At 41.7% G+C, this 16,487-nt stretch overlaps 1 protein-coding gene across 4 annotated transcripts in view; it reads right to left on the minus strand.

Moving 5' to 3' along the window:
- The window catches only part of tmem181 (transmembrane protein 181), a 252,962-nt gene that overhangs the window by 98,632 nt on the left and 137,843 nt on the right, over positions 1-16,487 (minus strand). For all 4 annotated transcript variants that reach the window (XM_043696179.2, XM_043696182.2, XM_043696180.2 and 1 more), the window contains one exon: positions 2,311-2,432. In XM_043696179.2, coding sequence (XP_043552114.1) covers positions 2,311-2,432 — 122 coding nt within the window. The remainder of the gene's footprint in view (positions 1-2,310; positions 2,433-16,487) is intronic.

The raw sequence follows: 16,487 nt of genomic DNA on the forward strand, positions 1-16,487 counted from the left end.
ATTGTAACATTTGGTCCAGCAGCTAGAGTCGCTGGTTGCCTGGATACAAACACAAATTCAAATTTGGCTAATCAGTTTAAATTATATCCCAAAAATTCCAAACTCCAATCAAGTTTGAATTTAGTATATTGACAATATTAAAAGCCAATGACACAACCTGATGTTTTAGGGTATAAGACCGGGAAAACCTGAAGAGTCGAGAGAGAATTGCCAAGCCACCAACATCTGCAGACTGCCCAGAAAATTAGCTCTCTTAAAGGTACATTTATCTATTAACCGGTGAAAGAGAAATCCTAAGAAGAAAATCTGCACATGAAGATACAAAGGGAAGATTCGGCAGCTGCCTGGTTTTGAAAGTTGAATTTTGGTAAATCTTAATCAGGGTTTTATCAGACTAGTATTGTAGAGGGGAGGGTAAAAGATAGGTTTAGATAAATGGGTTGTAAATAGTTGTTAGTTAATTATTTTCTGTTCGACTTAAAGAATAAAGTTCTTGTACTTATACAAAGTTCTTGTACAACATTCTTGTACTTTAGTGATTTTGGGGATAGTTCTTTGCATCTCGAATTTTAACAGATTACAGCACGGGTTAAATCATTTCTGTGTTGCAAATTTAAATTAGGAGGGGTTTAACCCATGTCATAACACTAAGTACTAAGACTTTGTGAGGCAGTACTTCTGGTTTAGGTACTCTCTGAATCATTATGGGCTGATTTGTGACAGGACCACATCCAGTGGCTTGCAATGGCACCTACGGCAGTGAAAGTTACCAATGAATGCAAAGTACCTCTACTCTATATGGTTCCAACAATGCAAGAATCTAAAAGAAAATACAACGGATCCTGGAAATTTGAAATAAGGACAGAAAATGTGGAAATGCTCAACAGCTTTGGCAGCATCTGTGCAAAGAGAATCAGAATTAACAATGTAGTTTGGTCATCTTTCAGTAGACCAGTGACAGGAGAATAGATTAGATGACTTACTTAGATTAGATTACTTACAGTGTGGAAACAGGCCCTTCAGCCCAACAAGTCCACTCCGACCCTCCGAAGAGCAACCCACCCAGATCCATTCCCCTACATTGACCCCTTCACCTAACATTACGGGCAATTTAGCATGGCCAATTCACCTAACCTGCACATTTTTGGACTGTGGGAGGAAACCTACGCAGACACGGGGAGAATGTGCAAACTGCACACAGACAGTTGCCTGAGGCAGGAATTGAACTCGGGTCTCTGGTGCTGTGAGGCAGCAGTGCTAACCACTGTGCCACCATGCCGCCCACTAATACTCCCTAATAAACAAAGTTTAGGAAGTGGATTGAAGCCACTCAGGCTGTTTAAATCGTGTCCTTCGTGATAAACGTGAGCTGATGCACATGGGCAGGACAAACAAGGCAAGAAAATACATAAATGAACTACACGACACTGGGAAGCACCAAGGACCAAAAAGGACCTTGGGTATGCATGTCCACTGGTCCCTTAAGGTAATGGGGCAAGTAGACAAAATGGTTTGGTGGCATATAAGATACTTGCATTTATTAGCTGAGGTATAGTGTTCAGCGCAGGGAGCTGCTGCTGGAACAACGTAAAATGTTAGGCCACTGCTAGAGTATTGTGTGCAGTTCTGGAATCTATATCATTGGAAGGGTATGATTGTGCAGGACTGTACAGAGGAGATTTATCAGGATGTTGCCCGAACTGGAGTGTTTTAGCTGGGAAGAGAGATTGGGTAGATTGGAATTTTCCCTGGAACAGAGATTTAAGGAGGACATGATTGAAATGCATAAAAGTATGAGGAGCTGAGACAGGATGGAGAGAAGAAACTTCCCTTTGGTGGAGGGATCAATTACAGGGAGAGACCGATTTAAGGTTAGGGGCAGGATCCTTACAGGGTGTGAGGCAAACGTTCATCACTCAGATGGTGGTGGGAATCTGGAACTCACTGCTTGTGAGGGTGGCACAGACAGAAACCCTCATAACATTTAAGTATTATTTAGATGTACACTAGCAGCCAAATGCTGGAAAATGAGATCAGAATAGTTAGATAGTTGACTTTGACCAGTGCAAACTTAATGGGGCAAACGGTCTTTTAGTATCCTGTCGTCCTCTATGACTGTATGACTCGACTGGCTAGGACTGAACTTAACGCAAAGAAGAAATGGCACTGCGTTAATTGACTACGTTATTCAGACCTCAACACGACTCTCATTTTTGAAAATATGAAATGTAAATAATTACAATTGCCTTAGCACAGTTTAATGGCAAGTACTATGCATGGCAGTTCCAATTAATAGTTTCAACAACGTACATTTGTACAGTGAAGTGACCGGGTATGATTGTGAGCATCGACTCTGATATTTGGCACACTCGTGTCTTGCATGACTCCACTTACTGCAACTGTCAATGGAATATTTTTCCTGAATTCTTCACCTGAAAAACAAATCAAAGTGTAATTATTTTGAAACATTATCACAAAGATTTCAAATTAAATGGAGGTGACATACTACCAATCATGAACCTATCATGTCCCTCACGAATGGCTCACAAAGTGCCACTGTGACCGTTGAATTGTCTGGATACAACAATTACAAGCATAATCTGTAATATGCATCAGTAATGAATTCAGTTGAATCCATACATGAGTTCAATACCTTACAATCAAATCATCCTGGAATGATTTCCCTTGCACATTTTGAAATTCAAATCGATTAGGTTACCATCCTTTATCGTGTGGAAGTACAAGACATGCTTTTGAAATATCAAATCTTGCCCACATTTACTTTGTCTTTTTCTGTTGTACTCCAATTGATTAAGAAAGCTTGTTTTACATGTACTACTGAATTGCTCCTAGCACGGCAGTCTCCGCTGCTCATGTGTAGAGTACAACAGTGAGTTAAAATGGGGCAAAATTCACTGACCTCAATTTTCTATGGGCTCCTGCTTTGGTCAGTTGAGTTTTTTTGTTTCCAACTGCCTCAGGCAATTTTCTCCCAAACATTTGGGCTCCAAAGGTCATAAGCATCAGTAACTACCTCCCAGTTCTCATGTCAATGCTGCCTTCTTCAAATCTCATTTGCAAGTGCTCTTGCACCACAGAAAGAGACATCCAAGAGAGCATGACTCAGTATTCAGTTCATTCAACAGAAAGGCTATACGATTCCATCCATCCACTGAATGTGGTGTAGCCAATGCAGCTATTGCTGCCTTAACAACGAGTGTACTGGGACTGGGTTCAATTCCTACCTGCTCTAAAGATGCGTAATAACACCATTAAACAGGTTGATAACTACACAAATGGAAATGGGCTCTGTGGCACAATGGCAATGTCCCTACCTCTGGACCAAAAGCACAGATACATTCCAGAGATGTGTAATAATATAATGGATAAAGATGGATAAATACCCAGGAATGATTCCTGGGTCCCTTGCTGAGATACTTGTATCATTGATAGCCACAGGTGAGGTACCGGAAGACTGGAGGTTGGCCAACATGGTGCAATTATTTCAGAAAGGTCGTAAGTAAAACGTGAGGGAACAATAGACGAATGAGCCTGAAATCCGTGGTGGGCAAGTTGGTGGAGGGAATCCTGAGGGATAGCATTTACATGTATTTGGAAAGCAAGGACTGATTAGGAATGGTCAACATGGCTTTGTGCACAGGAATCTGCATCTCACTAAGTAGATTAGGAGTTTTTGAAGTGACAAGGAGGATGAAGGCAGAGGGTGGACATTGTCTACATCGACTTCAGTAAGGCATTCGACAAGGGTCTGCATTGTAGACTGTTAACAAGGTTAGGTCAGATGGAATGCAGGAGGGCCTTTGGCCAATCTTCTATCTAAACATGTCACCTATTTTCTAAGGATCTGTATCTCTCTGCTCCCTGCCCATTCATATATCTGTGTAGATAAATCTTAAATGACACTATTGTGTCTGTCTCTACCAACTCCGCTGGCAACGCGTTCCAGGCACCCACCATCCTCTGCATAAAGAAATTTCCATGTCTCTCACCCTTAAACGTTTCCCCTCTCACCTTGAACTCATGACCCCTAGTAATTGAGTTCCCCACTCTCAAAAAAAGCTTCTTGCTATCCACCCTGTCTATACTTCTCATGATTTTATAGACCTCAATCAGGTTCCCCCTCAACCTCCATCTTTCCAATGAAAATAACCCCAGTCTACTCAACCTCTCCTTATACATAGCACCCTCCATATCAGGCAACATCCTGGTGAACCTCCTCTGCACCCTTTCAAAGCTTCCATATTCTTTTGGTAATATCATGACCAGAACTACACAGTACTCAAAATGTGGCCAAAACAAAGTCCTATACAACTGTAACATGACCTGCCAACTCTTGTACTCAATACCCCGTCCAATGAAGGAAAGCATGCCATATTGCCTTCTTGACCATTCCACTAACCTGCATCGACACCTACGAAGGACCTGAACACCCAGATCTTTCTGTGCACCAATTTTTCCCAGAGCTTTTCCATTTATTGTATAGTTCACTCTAAAATTGGATTTTCCAAAATGCATCACCTCACATTTTCACAGATTGAACTCCATCTGCCATTTCTCCACCCAACTCTCCATTCTATCTACATTCTCCTGCATTCTCTGACAGTCCCCTTCACTATCTGCTACTCCACCAATCTTCATGTCATTTGCAAACTTGCTAGTCAGACCACCTATTTCTTCCTCCAGATCATCTCAAATAACAGTGGTTTCAGCACAGATCCCTGGTCACAGTTCTCCATTTTGAGAAACTTCCTTCCACTAGTACCCTATCTCCTGCTGCCCAGCCAGTTCTCTATTCATCTAGCTAGTACCCCCTGGGCCACACGTGACTTCACATTCTCCATCAGCCTACGACAAGGAACCTTATCAAATGCCTTACTGAAGTCCATTGACTGAAGTCCATCGCTCAGTCAACTTTGTCACTTCCTCAAAGAATTCTATTAAGTTGGTAAAAAATGACCTTCCCTACACAAAACCATGCTGCCTATCACCGATAAGCCCACTTTCTTCCAAATATAAATAGATCTTATCCCTCTATATCTCCTCCAGCAACTTCACTACCACTGATGTCATGCTCACCAATCTATTACATGGATTATCCCTGCTACCCTTCTTAGAAAAGGGAGAAAGTGAGGACTGCAGATCCTGGAAATCAGAGTCGAAGAGTGTGGTCTTAAAAAGTACAACCAGTCAGGCAGCTTCTGAGGAGCAGGAGAATCGACGTTTCAAGCATAAGCTCTTCATCAGGAATGAGGCTTGTGGCCCAAGGGGCTGAGGGATAAATAGGAGGGGGTGGGCTGGGGGGGGGTAAGTAGCTGGGAATGTGATAGGTAGATGATGATGGAGGTGAAGGTTATAAGTTGAAGAGGAGGGTGGTGCAGACAGGTGGGAAGGAAGATGGACAGGTAGGACAGATCAAGAGAGCAGGGCCAAGTTGGAAGGTTGGATCTGGAATAAGGTGGGAGGAGGAGAAATGAGGAAACTGGTGAAATCCACATTGATCCTGTGTGGTTGGAGTGTTGCAAGAAGAAAGATGAGGCGTTCTTCCTCCAGGCACCGGGTGGCTAGAGTTTGCGGGTGGAAGTGGTCCAGGACTTGCATGTCCTTGGCGGGATGGAGTGGAGAGGGGAGTTAAAGTGTTCAGCCACAGGGCAGCGGGGTTGTGGAGTGTGTGCCCCAGAGATGTTCTCTCAAACGTTCCGCAAGTTGGCATCCTGTCTGTTAATGTAGAGGAGACCACACAGAGCAACAGACACAGTAGATGTCGGATGTGGAAGGATCCTTTGGGGCCTTGGATGGAGGTTTTGAGGTGGCAGGGAAAGGTACCGGGAGTGGAAGGTGGGCTGTTGGTGTACATGGGGAGAAAGTGAGGTCTGCAGATGCTGGAGATCAGAGCTGAAAATGTGTTGCTGGAACAGCGCAGCAGGTCAGGCAGCATCCAGGGAACAGGAGAATCGACGTTTCGGGCATAAGCCCTGAAGATTCCTGAAGAAGGGCTTATGCCCGAAACGTCGATTCTCCTGTTCCCTGGATGCTGCCTGACCTGCTGCGCTGTTCCAGCAACACATTTTCAGCTCTGTTGGTGTACATGTACCTAACATGAGAGTCACGGAGGGAATGGGCTCTCCAGAATGCAGATAAGAGGTGGGGAGGGAAATATATCCCTGGTGGTGGGGATCTGTTCTATGTGGCGGAAGAGAAAATGTGTCAAGCCACTTACATCACGAAGTTACTGTGTAGTTGTTGGCAGATCACTTTAGGGAAAGTGAAACAGGTTTCTGCATTTTTAACTCCAAAAAGACTATATCAGTTCAAAGTGACACCCTTTGGAATGAAGAACACACCTGCCACATTCCAAATACTCATGAACAGAGTTGTGACTGGATTAACAAATCGTGCAGTTTATCTGGATGATGTCATGATCTTTAGCAAGTCATGGAAAGATCACATGGTGCAGTTGAACAATTAGGAAAAGCAAAACTGGTAATAAAGAAAACAGAATTCATCAATTTGTGATGTTCTTAGGAGATAACATCAAACATGGAAGGCTGACCCCAAGGAACATGAAGACAAAGGCCAGCAAGGTATTTCCACAACCATCCTTGAAGAAAGAGCTGCTTTAATGTTTGGGAATAATCAGAAGTTTATTCCATACTTCAGCAGCATGGTGCCCCGCTAACAGATTTACGAAAAAAGAACAAAATTTCAGTGGACAGAACAATGTCAAGAGGCATTTGAGAATTTAAAACCGCACAAAATTTGGTGTAGCAAAAACTAATGAAACCCTTCAAAGTTGCAATCAATGCTGGCAATATTGGAATTGGAGCTGTACTGCCTCAGGAAGATGATGATGGAATTGAACAGACAACTGGATACTTTTCAAAGAGACTCAATTTTCACAGAGAAAATACTCTACTGTTGTAAAAGAATTATTGCATTTGGCACTGGCCTTACAGCAGTTTAATGTTTATGTGATGAACAATGTGTCGGAGACAGTTGTGTACTCTGACAACAATCCTCTTACATTCTTGGAAAGACTTAACAATACAAATATGAGACTATATCAATGGAGTTATATGTTACAGACTTTTAATTTACAAATTGTAGGACACAGGTAAAAATACAGCTGTGTCTATGACTCAATGGCATTCCTACAGTGTACTAGAAAATTGAAAATATGTAACATTTGAGTTTAACCAATAAGTTTAAGTCATGCTTCAGGATACTAAAATCCAATCACATTTGAATTTATTACTTCGCCAACATCAAACTAATGAGATGATCCAAAATGCGCACCTTTTGAAAATTAGTCAGAAAGGAACTGCCGTTGAAACAGAAATGCCTGGACAGCTAACATTTTGCTCTCCAAGAAACACTTTCTATCAAAGGTACCTTTTCATTTGAAACATATGCACAATAAAGAAAAAGACAAATACTCAAGGAGATCCTCAGCCGGAAGATGACTTATTTATGTAAATGATTTGGATGTGAATACAGGAGGATAAGTTAGTAAGTTTGCAAATGACATTAAAATTGGAGGTGTAGTGGACAGTGAAGAAGGTTACATCAGAGTACAATGGGATCTTGATTGGGTGAATTTAATTTAAATAAATGCGAGGTGCTGCATTTTGGAAAAGCAAATCAGAGCAGGACTTATACACTGTGGTCCTAGGGAGTGTGGCTGAACAAAGAGACCTTGGAGTGCAGATTCATAGTTCTGCAAAAGTAGAGTCACAGGTAGATAGGATAGTGAAGAAAGCATTTGGTAAGCTTTCCTTCATTGGTCAGAGTTTTGAATATAGGAGTTAGGAGGTCATGTTGCGGCTGTACAGGTTATTGGTTAGGCCACTTTTGGGATATGGCGTGTAATTCTGGTCTTCTTCTAATCAGAAGGATATTGTGAAATTTGGAAGGATTCAGAAAGGATTTACAAGGATGTTGTCAGGGTTAGAGGATTTGAGCTATAGGGAGAGGCTGAATAGGCTGGGGTTGTTTTCCCTGGAGCATCAGAAGCTGAGGGGTGACTTTAAAGAGGTTTATAAAATTATGAGGGGCATGGATACGATAAACAGACAAGGCCTTTTCCCTGGGGTGGGGGAATCCAGAACTAGGATGTGAGAGAGCAACTTTAGGATGAGAGGGAAAGGTACAAAAGGGACCTAAGGGGCAACCTTTTCATGCAGAGCGTGGTGCGTGTATGGAATGAGCTGCCAGAGGAAGTGGTGGAGGTTGGTACAATTGCAACATTTAAAAGGCATCTGGCTATATGGACAGGGGATATAGATATGGGTATATGAATAAGAAGGGTTTAGAGGGACTGTACTGTCAAAAGCAACTTGATGCGATAAGGATATCTGGTCGGCATGGACAAGTTGGACCGAAGGGTCTGTATCTGTGCTGTGCATCTCTATGACACTATAACTCTAAGAAAGACACAGAAGACAATAGCAGCTGTGTGGTGTTGAAATTTAGTTGATGTAATTTGAATAAGTGTCTTATTAAGCAGCATATTGTTATGGAAATGGAGGCAGAAAACAAGCAGTTCAGAGAAAGGGGGGCTGAGAATTGTAAATGGTTGTTTAATATTCACTTTTTGAGTTAAAAATAAATTAATGATATTTTCTTTAAAAGTGGAATCTGTGAGTTCTGTGACTTATTTTATCAGATTATGAGGCAAGGTGAGCTTTTCTGGGTGTTTGATTTAAGTAAAAGAGGGGTTCATCTCTGTGTCATAACAGATAAGAGCTGAAAGATTTAGAATGAACATAAAAGGCAACCTTTTTATGCAGAGGGTGGTGCGCATAGGGAATGAACTGCCAGATGAAGTGGTGAAGGCTGGTACAATTACAACATTTAAAGTCCTCTGACTTGGTCACTATGTAGTGACAGCAAGTTGTGGTAATGAGTGAGGCAGGTAAGGAAATTAAGAAGTTGAGTGTAGAGGTGCCTCAGGTTTTGCATATGTCCAACAGGTTTGAAGTTCTTGGTACCTATGTGGCAGAAAACGGACTGTAGAGTGAATGAGAGAACTGTCCAAGGCGCCACAGTAAAGAAAGCCTTTTGGTGGGAGTGAAGCTGTGAAGAATATTGTGATAGAAGGAGACAGTACAATCCAGGATAAATATATTTCTCCAAAGTTGAGAGCAGAAGTCCCAATGGTTGTGTAGCAGCCTGTGTTGTGCCAGGGGTCTAATACTTAAGAGTTGAAGGGGAAGTTGCGGTGAGAGGGGAAGGATCCAGTGGTCATATAGTACTCACTATGTTGTCGAAATTTTAAAAAGATGTTTTTCTTATGCATTATTAACAGCTAGGGGTCAAATTAAAAAGCAGAAGCTCAAAAGGTAATAATCCCTGCATTATGACCTCAGCCATGAGCAAATTGGCAGAAACAAAATAAAATTAGAAAGATGAATATACAGGCTTAAGATTTAGAATTAAGGAAAGGGTAAATGAATTGAGCAGATATTTTGATTCAGACTTCACAGTCAGAGGTACATACAATATCCCAGAAACAAATGCCCCCCTGTAACTGTCTGTATGATATATAACAGGTACTGACCACAACTGACACTGCTTAGATGCTTAATCATTGACATTCATCTAAAAAATTTTAAGATTTACTGGAAAGCCTACTTTGAAATTCTTCCGTAAGCATGGTCTCCTTCATCAAAAACTCTCTCTAACTTCAGTGATCAAAACCGCTGATCCTGTACCATTTCTTGTTCTGTTGCAAATTCTACAAATAAGGATGAGAAAGAAAATTGAAGGGGATGGGCACAAGTGAAATGTGGAGCTTATTCAAGGAATAGCTACTGCAGAGTACGTACCTGGCAGGCAGGGAGAAAAGTTGTCGAATGCAGGAGCCGTGGTTTACTAAGGAAGTTGAAACTCTTGTCAAGAGGAAGAAGACGACTTATGTTAGGATAAGATATGATGGCTCAGTTAGAGTGCTTGAGAGTTACAGGTTAGCCAGGAAAGACCTAAAGAGAAAGCTAAAATCATCCAGGAAGGGACATGAGAAATTGTCGTCAGATAGGATCAAGTAAAACCCTAAGGTTTTCTATAGGTACATCAGGAATAAAAGAATGACTAGAGTAAGATTACAGCCAGTCAAGGACAATAGTAGGAAGTTGTGCGTGACATCAGAGGAGATAGGCAAAGTACTAAATGAGTATTTTTCATCAGTATTCACACGAGAAAAAGACAATGTTATCAAGGAGAATACGGAGAAACAGGCTACTTGGCTAGATGGGATTAAGGTTCACAAGGAGGAGGTGTTATCAATTCTAGAAAGTGTAAAAATAGATTAGTCCCCTGGGCTAAATGGGATTTATCCTAGGATTCTCTGAGAAGCCAGGGAGGAGATTGCAGAGCCTTTGGCTTTGATCTTTATGTCATCATTCTTTACAGGAATAATGCCAGAAAACAGAAGACAGCAAATGCTGTTCCCTTGTTCAATAAGGGGAGTAGAGTCAACCCTGGTAATTATAGGCCAGTGAGCCTTACATTGATTGTGGGTAAAGTGTTGGAAAGGGTTGTAAGAGATAGGATTTATAACCATTAAGAAAGGAATAAGTTGATTTAGGGATAGTCAACACAGTTTTGTGAAGGGTAGATTGTGCCTCACAAACCTTATTGAGTTCTATGAGAAGGTAACCAAACAGATGAATGAGGGCAAAACAGTTGATGTGGTATGTATGGATTTCAGTAAGGTGTTTGATAAGGTTCCCCATGGTAGACTATTGCACAAAATACATGGGATTGAGGGTGAGTTAGCCGTTTGGATCAGAAATTGGCTAGCTGAAAGACAGAGGCTGGTGGTTGATGGGAAATGTCAATCCTGGAGTTCAGTTACCAGTGGTGTACCACAAGTGTTTTGAGTCCACTGCCATTTGTCATTTTTATAAAATGAGGGCATGAGGGTTTGTAAACTTGCAGATGACACTAAGGTCAGTAGAGTTGTGGATAGTGTCGAAGGATATTCTAGATTAAGGAGGGACATAGATAAGCTGCAGAGCTGGGCTGAGGAGGCAAATGGAATTTAATGCGGACAAGTGGGAGGTGATTCACTTTGGTAGGAGTAACAGGAACGCACAGTACTGGGCTAATGGTAAGATTCTTCATAGCATAGATGAGCAGAGAGATCTCAGTGTCCAGTTATGTAGATCCTTGAAAATTGCCACCCAGGTTGATCAACTAGGAGAAAGTAAGGACTGCAGATGCTGGAGATCAGAGCTGAAAAATGTTTAACTGGAAAAGCGCAGCAGGTCAGGCAGCAACCAAGGAGCAAGAGAATCGACGTTTCGGGTATAAGCCCTTCCTGAAGAAGGGCTAATGCCCGAAACGTCGATTCTCCTGTTCCTTGGATGCTGCCTGACCTGCTGCGCTTTTCCAGCAACACATTTTTCAACCCAGGTTGATCAGGTTGTTAAGGCAGCATACAGTGTATTAGCTTTTATTGGTAGAGGGATTGAGTTTTAGAACCGTGAGGTCATGCTGCAGCTGTACAAAACTCTGGTGTGGCCACACTCGGAGTATTGCATTCAGTTCCAGTCACTGCATTATAGAAAGGATATGGAAGTTTTGGAAAGGATTCAGAGGAGATTTACTAGAATGTTGCCTGTATGGAGGGAAGGTCTTACGAGGAAAGGCTGAGGGACTCCAGGCTGTTTTCGTTCGAGAGAAGGAGTTTGAGAGGTGACTTAATTGAGACATTGAAGATAATCAGAGGGTCAGATAGGGTGGATAGTGAGAGCCTTTTTTTCTCGGATGGCAATGGCTATCATGAGGGGACATAGCTTTAAATTGAGGGGTGATAGATATAGGACAGGTGTCAGAGGTAGTTTCTTTACTCAGACAGTAGTGGGGCGTGGAACGCACTGCCTGCAACAGTAGGAGACTCACCAACTTTAAGGGCATTATGGATGAGAATGGAATAATGTAGGTTAGATGGGCTTCAGAGGTTGGTGCAACATCGAGGGCTGAAGGGCCTGTACTATACTGTCATATCCTATGTTCTGTTATGAAGACGTGGATGTACTGTACCTTTCAGAGAGTTAAAAGCTAGCAGAACTACCTGACAGCACCAAATGTTCTGAATAAGACACAGCATAACATGTTGTCCAGCAGCTAAGGTTGCTGGTTGCCTGGAGACAAAAACAAATTTGAATTAGACCAATCAGTTTAAATTGTACTCCCAAAAAATTACCAAAGTCCAATCAAGTTTGAATTTAGTATATTGACAATATTAAAAGCCGATGCTTTGGGGCATATGAGCAGGAAAAATTGAACAGTTGGGAGAGAACTGCCAAAAGACCAACAGATATAGGCTGCTAGTCAGAACTCACTGGGAGGTACCTATCTAGAGAAGGAGTTTGCACAGAGAAAAACATCAACACAGACCTGGAGAGCAAACCGACAGAGGAAGATATAAAAAGATTTGACCACTGGCTGGTTTTGAAATGTGAATTTCTGGTAAATCTTTTTATTGGACTAGTATTATAGAAGGGCAAGTAAAAGATAGGTTAGAGGAAGGAGTTAGAACATAGAACATAGAACAGTACAGCACAGAACAGGCCCTTCATCCCACAATGTTGTGCCAACCCCTGATCCTCATGTATGCACCCTCAAATTTGTGTGACCATATGCATGTCCAGGAGTCTCTTAAATGTCCTCAATGATCCTGCCTCCACAACTGCTGCTGGCAACGCATTCCATGCTCTCTCAACTCTCTGTGTAAAGAACCCACCTCTGACATCCCCTCTATACTTTCCTCCAACCAGCTCGTGTTAGTCATTTCTGCCCTGGGAAATAGTCTCTGGCTATCGACTCTATCTATGCCTCTCATTATCATGTATACCTCAATTAGGTCCTCTTCTCCTCCTTTTCTCCAATGAAAAAAGTCCGAGCTCAGTCAACCTCTCCTCATAAAATAAGCCCTCCAGTCCAGGCAGCATCCTGGTAAACCTCCCATGAACCCTCTCCAAAGCATCCACATCTTTCTTATAATAGGGCGACCAGAACTGGATGCAATATTCCAAGTGCGGTCTAACCAAAGTTTTATAGAGCTGCAACAAGATCTCACTACTCTTAAACTCAATACCCCTGTTAATGAAAGCCAAAACACCATATGCTTTCTTAACAACCCTGTCCACTTGGGTGGCCATTTTAAGGGATCTATGAACCTGCACCCCAAGATCCCTCTGTTCCTCCACACTGCCAAGAATCCTATCCTTAATCCTGTACTCAGCTTTCAAATTCAACCTTCCAAACTGCATCACCTCGCATTTATCCAGGTTGAACTCCATCTGCCACCTCTCAGCCCATCTCTGCATCCTGTCAATGTCCCGCTGCAGCCTACAACAGCCCTCTATACTGTCAACGACACCTCCAACCTTTGTGTCATCTGCAAACTTGCTGACCCATCCTTCAATCCCCTCATCCAAGTCATTAATAAAAATTACAAACAATAGAGGCCCAAGGACAGAGCCCTATGGAACACCACTCACCACAGACTTCCAGGCAGAATATTTTCCTTCTACTACCACTCGCTGTCTTCTATTGGCCAGCCAATTCTGTATCCAGACAGCTATGTTCCCCTGAATCCCATTCCTCCTGACCTTCTGAATGAGCCTACCATGGGGAACCTTATCGAATGCCTTGCTGAAGTCCATATACACCAAATCCACAGCTCGACCCTCATCAACTTTTCTAGTCACATCCTCAAAGAACTCGATAAGGTTTGTGAGGCATGACCTGCCCCTCACAAAGCCATGTTGACTGCATTTAATCAAGCCATGCTCTTCCAGATGGTCATAAATCCTATCCAACACCTAGCAGACGACAGATGTGAGAGTGACTGGTCTGTAATTGCCGGGGATTTCCCTATTTCCTTTCTTGAAGAGAGGAATTACATTTGCCTCTCTCCAGTCCTCAGGTACGACTCCAGTGGAGAGCGAGGATGAAAAGATCTTCGCAAGTGGCAAAGCAATTGCATTTCTCGTTTCCCAAAGCAGTCGAGGACAAATCTGGTCTGGGCGTGGCGACTTGTCAATCTTAATGTTTGACAAAATTTTCAGCACATCAGCTTCCTCTATCTCTATCCATTTCAGGATGCACACCTGCTCTTCAAAGGTTTCATTCACTACAAAGTTCGTTTCTTTCGTAAAGACAGAAGCAAAAAACTCATTTAGGGCTTCCCCTACCTCCTCAGACTCCACACACAAATTTCCTATGCTATCCCTGATCGGGCCTACTCTTTCTTTGACCATTCTCTTATTCCTCACATAAGTGTAAAATGCCTTTGTGTTCTCCCTAATCCGTTCTGCCAAGCCTTTCTCGTGCCCCCTCCTGGCTCTCCTCAGGCCATTTTTAAGCTCCTTCCTCGCCTGCCTGTAATCCTGTAGAGCTGAGCTTGACCCTAGCTTCCTCCACCTTACGTAAGCTATCTTTTTCCTTTTGACGAGAGGCTCCACCGCTCTCGTCATCCAAGGTTCCTTTATCTTACCCCTTCTTGCCTGTCTCAGAGGGACATATTTATTCACACTTGCAACAACTGTTCCTTAAACAGTCTCCACATGTCTATGGTGCCTTTACCATGGAACAATTGCTCCCAATCCATGCTTCCTAACTCATGTCTAATCGCATCATAGTTTCCTCTTCCCCAATTAAATATCCTCCCATTTTGCCTAATCCTCTCCTTCTCCATGTGAGGCAGTTGTAGTCACTATCACCAAAATGCTCTCCCACCAAAAGATCTGATACCTGCCCCGGCTCGTTTCCGAGCACTAAGTCTAGAATGGCCTCTCCCTTCGTCGGCCTGTCAACGTACTGAGTTAGGAAACCCTCCTGAACACACCTTACAAAAACAGCTCCATTCAAATCTTCTGCTCGAAGGAGGTTCCAATCAATATTGGGAAAGTTAAAGTCACCCATTACAACAACCCTACAGTTATAAATAGTTGTTAGTTAATTATTCTCTGTTATACTTGAAGAAATCAAGTTGTTACTTTTTATTCTAACTAGTTCTTTGCCTCTCAAATCTTCACAGATTACTGCATGGGATAAATGTTTTCTGTGTTGCTGGTTTAGAATTAACAGAGGGGGTTTACCTCATGTCGTAATAGTTCTATGTTCTATAAGGTTGGGTTTCTTAGTATTTAATGGTATTAAAAGAATATTAAATACCTCTGATTTCAAGATAACAAGAAACTTTTTGTGAACTATTTAGCTTATTAAAATGAATTCTCTTTTCTGTTTCAGTGCCCTTATGTTGTGTGTGTTTTTTTAAATTTGATCACTTTGATTTTTGATTTTAACAGCAGAGTATGAAATATATACAAATATTCAGCCAGAAGGATTGGGGTGGGGGGAGTGCGGTGGATGTACAGACAGACATATGGACAGACAAAGAAGAAAGGCTTTTGTCTTTCGTTGCTTGAATCAATACCAAAGTGACTGGACTCTAAAAGTATTTAACTTCTTGCATACAACTAAAAATGTTTAATTTCCAAAATCAAACAAGGATTCATAAAGTCCTAAATTTCAATTGATTATCTTCAAAGAGTAGCACATATGCATCAATTATTGATTTTAGCAGCTTCATAGTCTACAAATTGCTCATTTGACAAACTCTTCTCACTCTTTCAATTTTCATATTCCCAATTCTGCTTTTAATACTTCTTTTCCATTTCCCTTTTTTCTCCCTTCGTTACAAAGACTCTTCACTGGTCTTTCGCTCTCTCTTTCAGTTGTTTTTTTTTAAATCTCAATCCTAATTGAATTTTAGCTGATTCTAGCAATGACACAGTAAGTAGAGGTTTCCTCCTTTTAATTCTGAATCTTGGGCAATTACTTTAAGCATATCATATTTACAAAATCCTACTTTTATTTCTGCCTTCAATTCACCTACCATCTCTCAGCTTTGTTTTAGTTCAGAAATTTCAAAACATCCCTTGTGTTCTTTGCCCCTGAAAACATTCAAAGCTATTTTCAAACACAAATCAATGTAATAAAACACAAAACTCCTGTTTCATTACCTCTACATACAAGATTCTTTGAGGGAGAGAGAGAAAGAGACACAGACAGACAGACACACAGAGAGACAGATCCTCTTAAACTCCAATCCTGGATGAGCCACCACTTTATGATCCTACCTGATGGTAACACTGAACAAGTTAGATCCCAGAGTGAAACCGGCCTGGTAGATCATTTATTTTTTTTAAGACAGTTTGTTAATATCGTGGTTAGTCACTGAACATATACACACGGCTACAAATATTCTTTAATAGCAGAACACAAGTTAATTGTACAAAAAAAATTGACAGTTTAGAAGACATTAACAAAAACAGCAGAACAAAATTTCAACTCATTTCCCAGCAACATGTGACAGATACTCAAGTCCCAAAGAAATAGCACTCCTGCCTCAATTGTGTCATTTTAAAATTTAATTCACTGTTCTTAGTTCCCCT

The sequence above is a fragment of the Chiloscyllium plagiosum genome, unplaced genomic scaffold (genome assembly GCF_037043375.1).
Source record: "Chiloscyllium plagiosum isolate Xiang-an unplaced genomic scaffold, Cpla_swu_hap1 HiC_scaffold_10, whole genome shotgun sequence".
Classification (NCBI taxonomy): Eukaryota; Metazoa; Chordata; class Chondrichthyes; order Orectolobiformes; family Hemiscylliidae; genus Chiloscyllium; species Chiloscyllium plagiosum.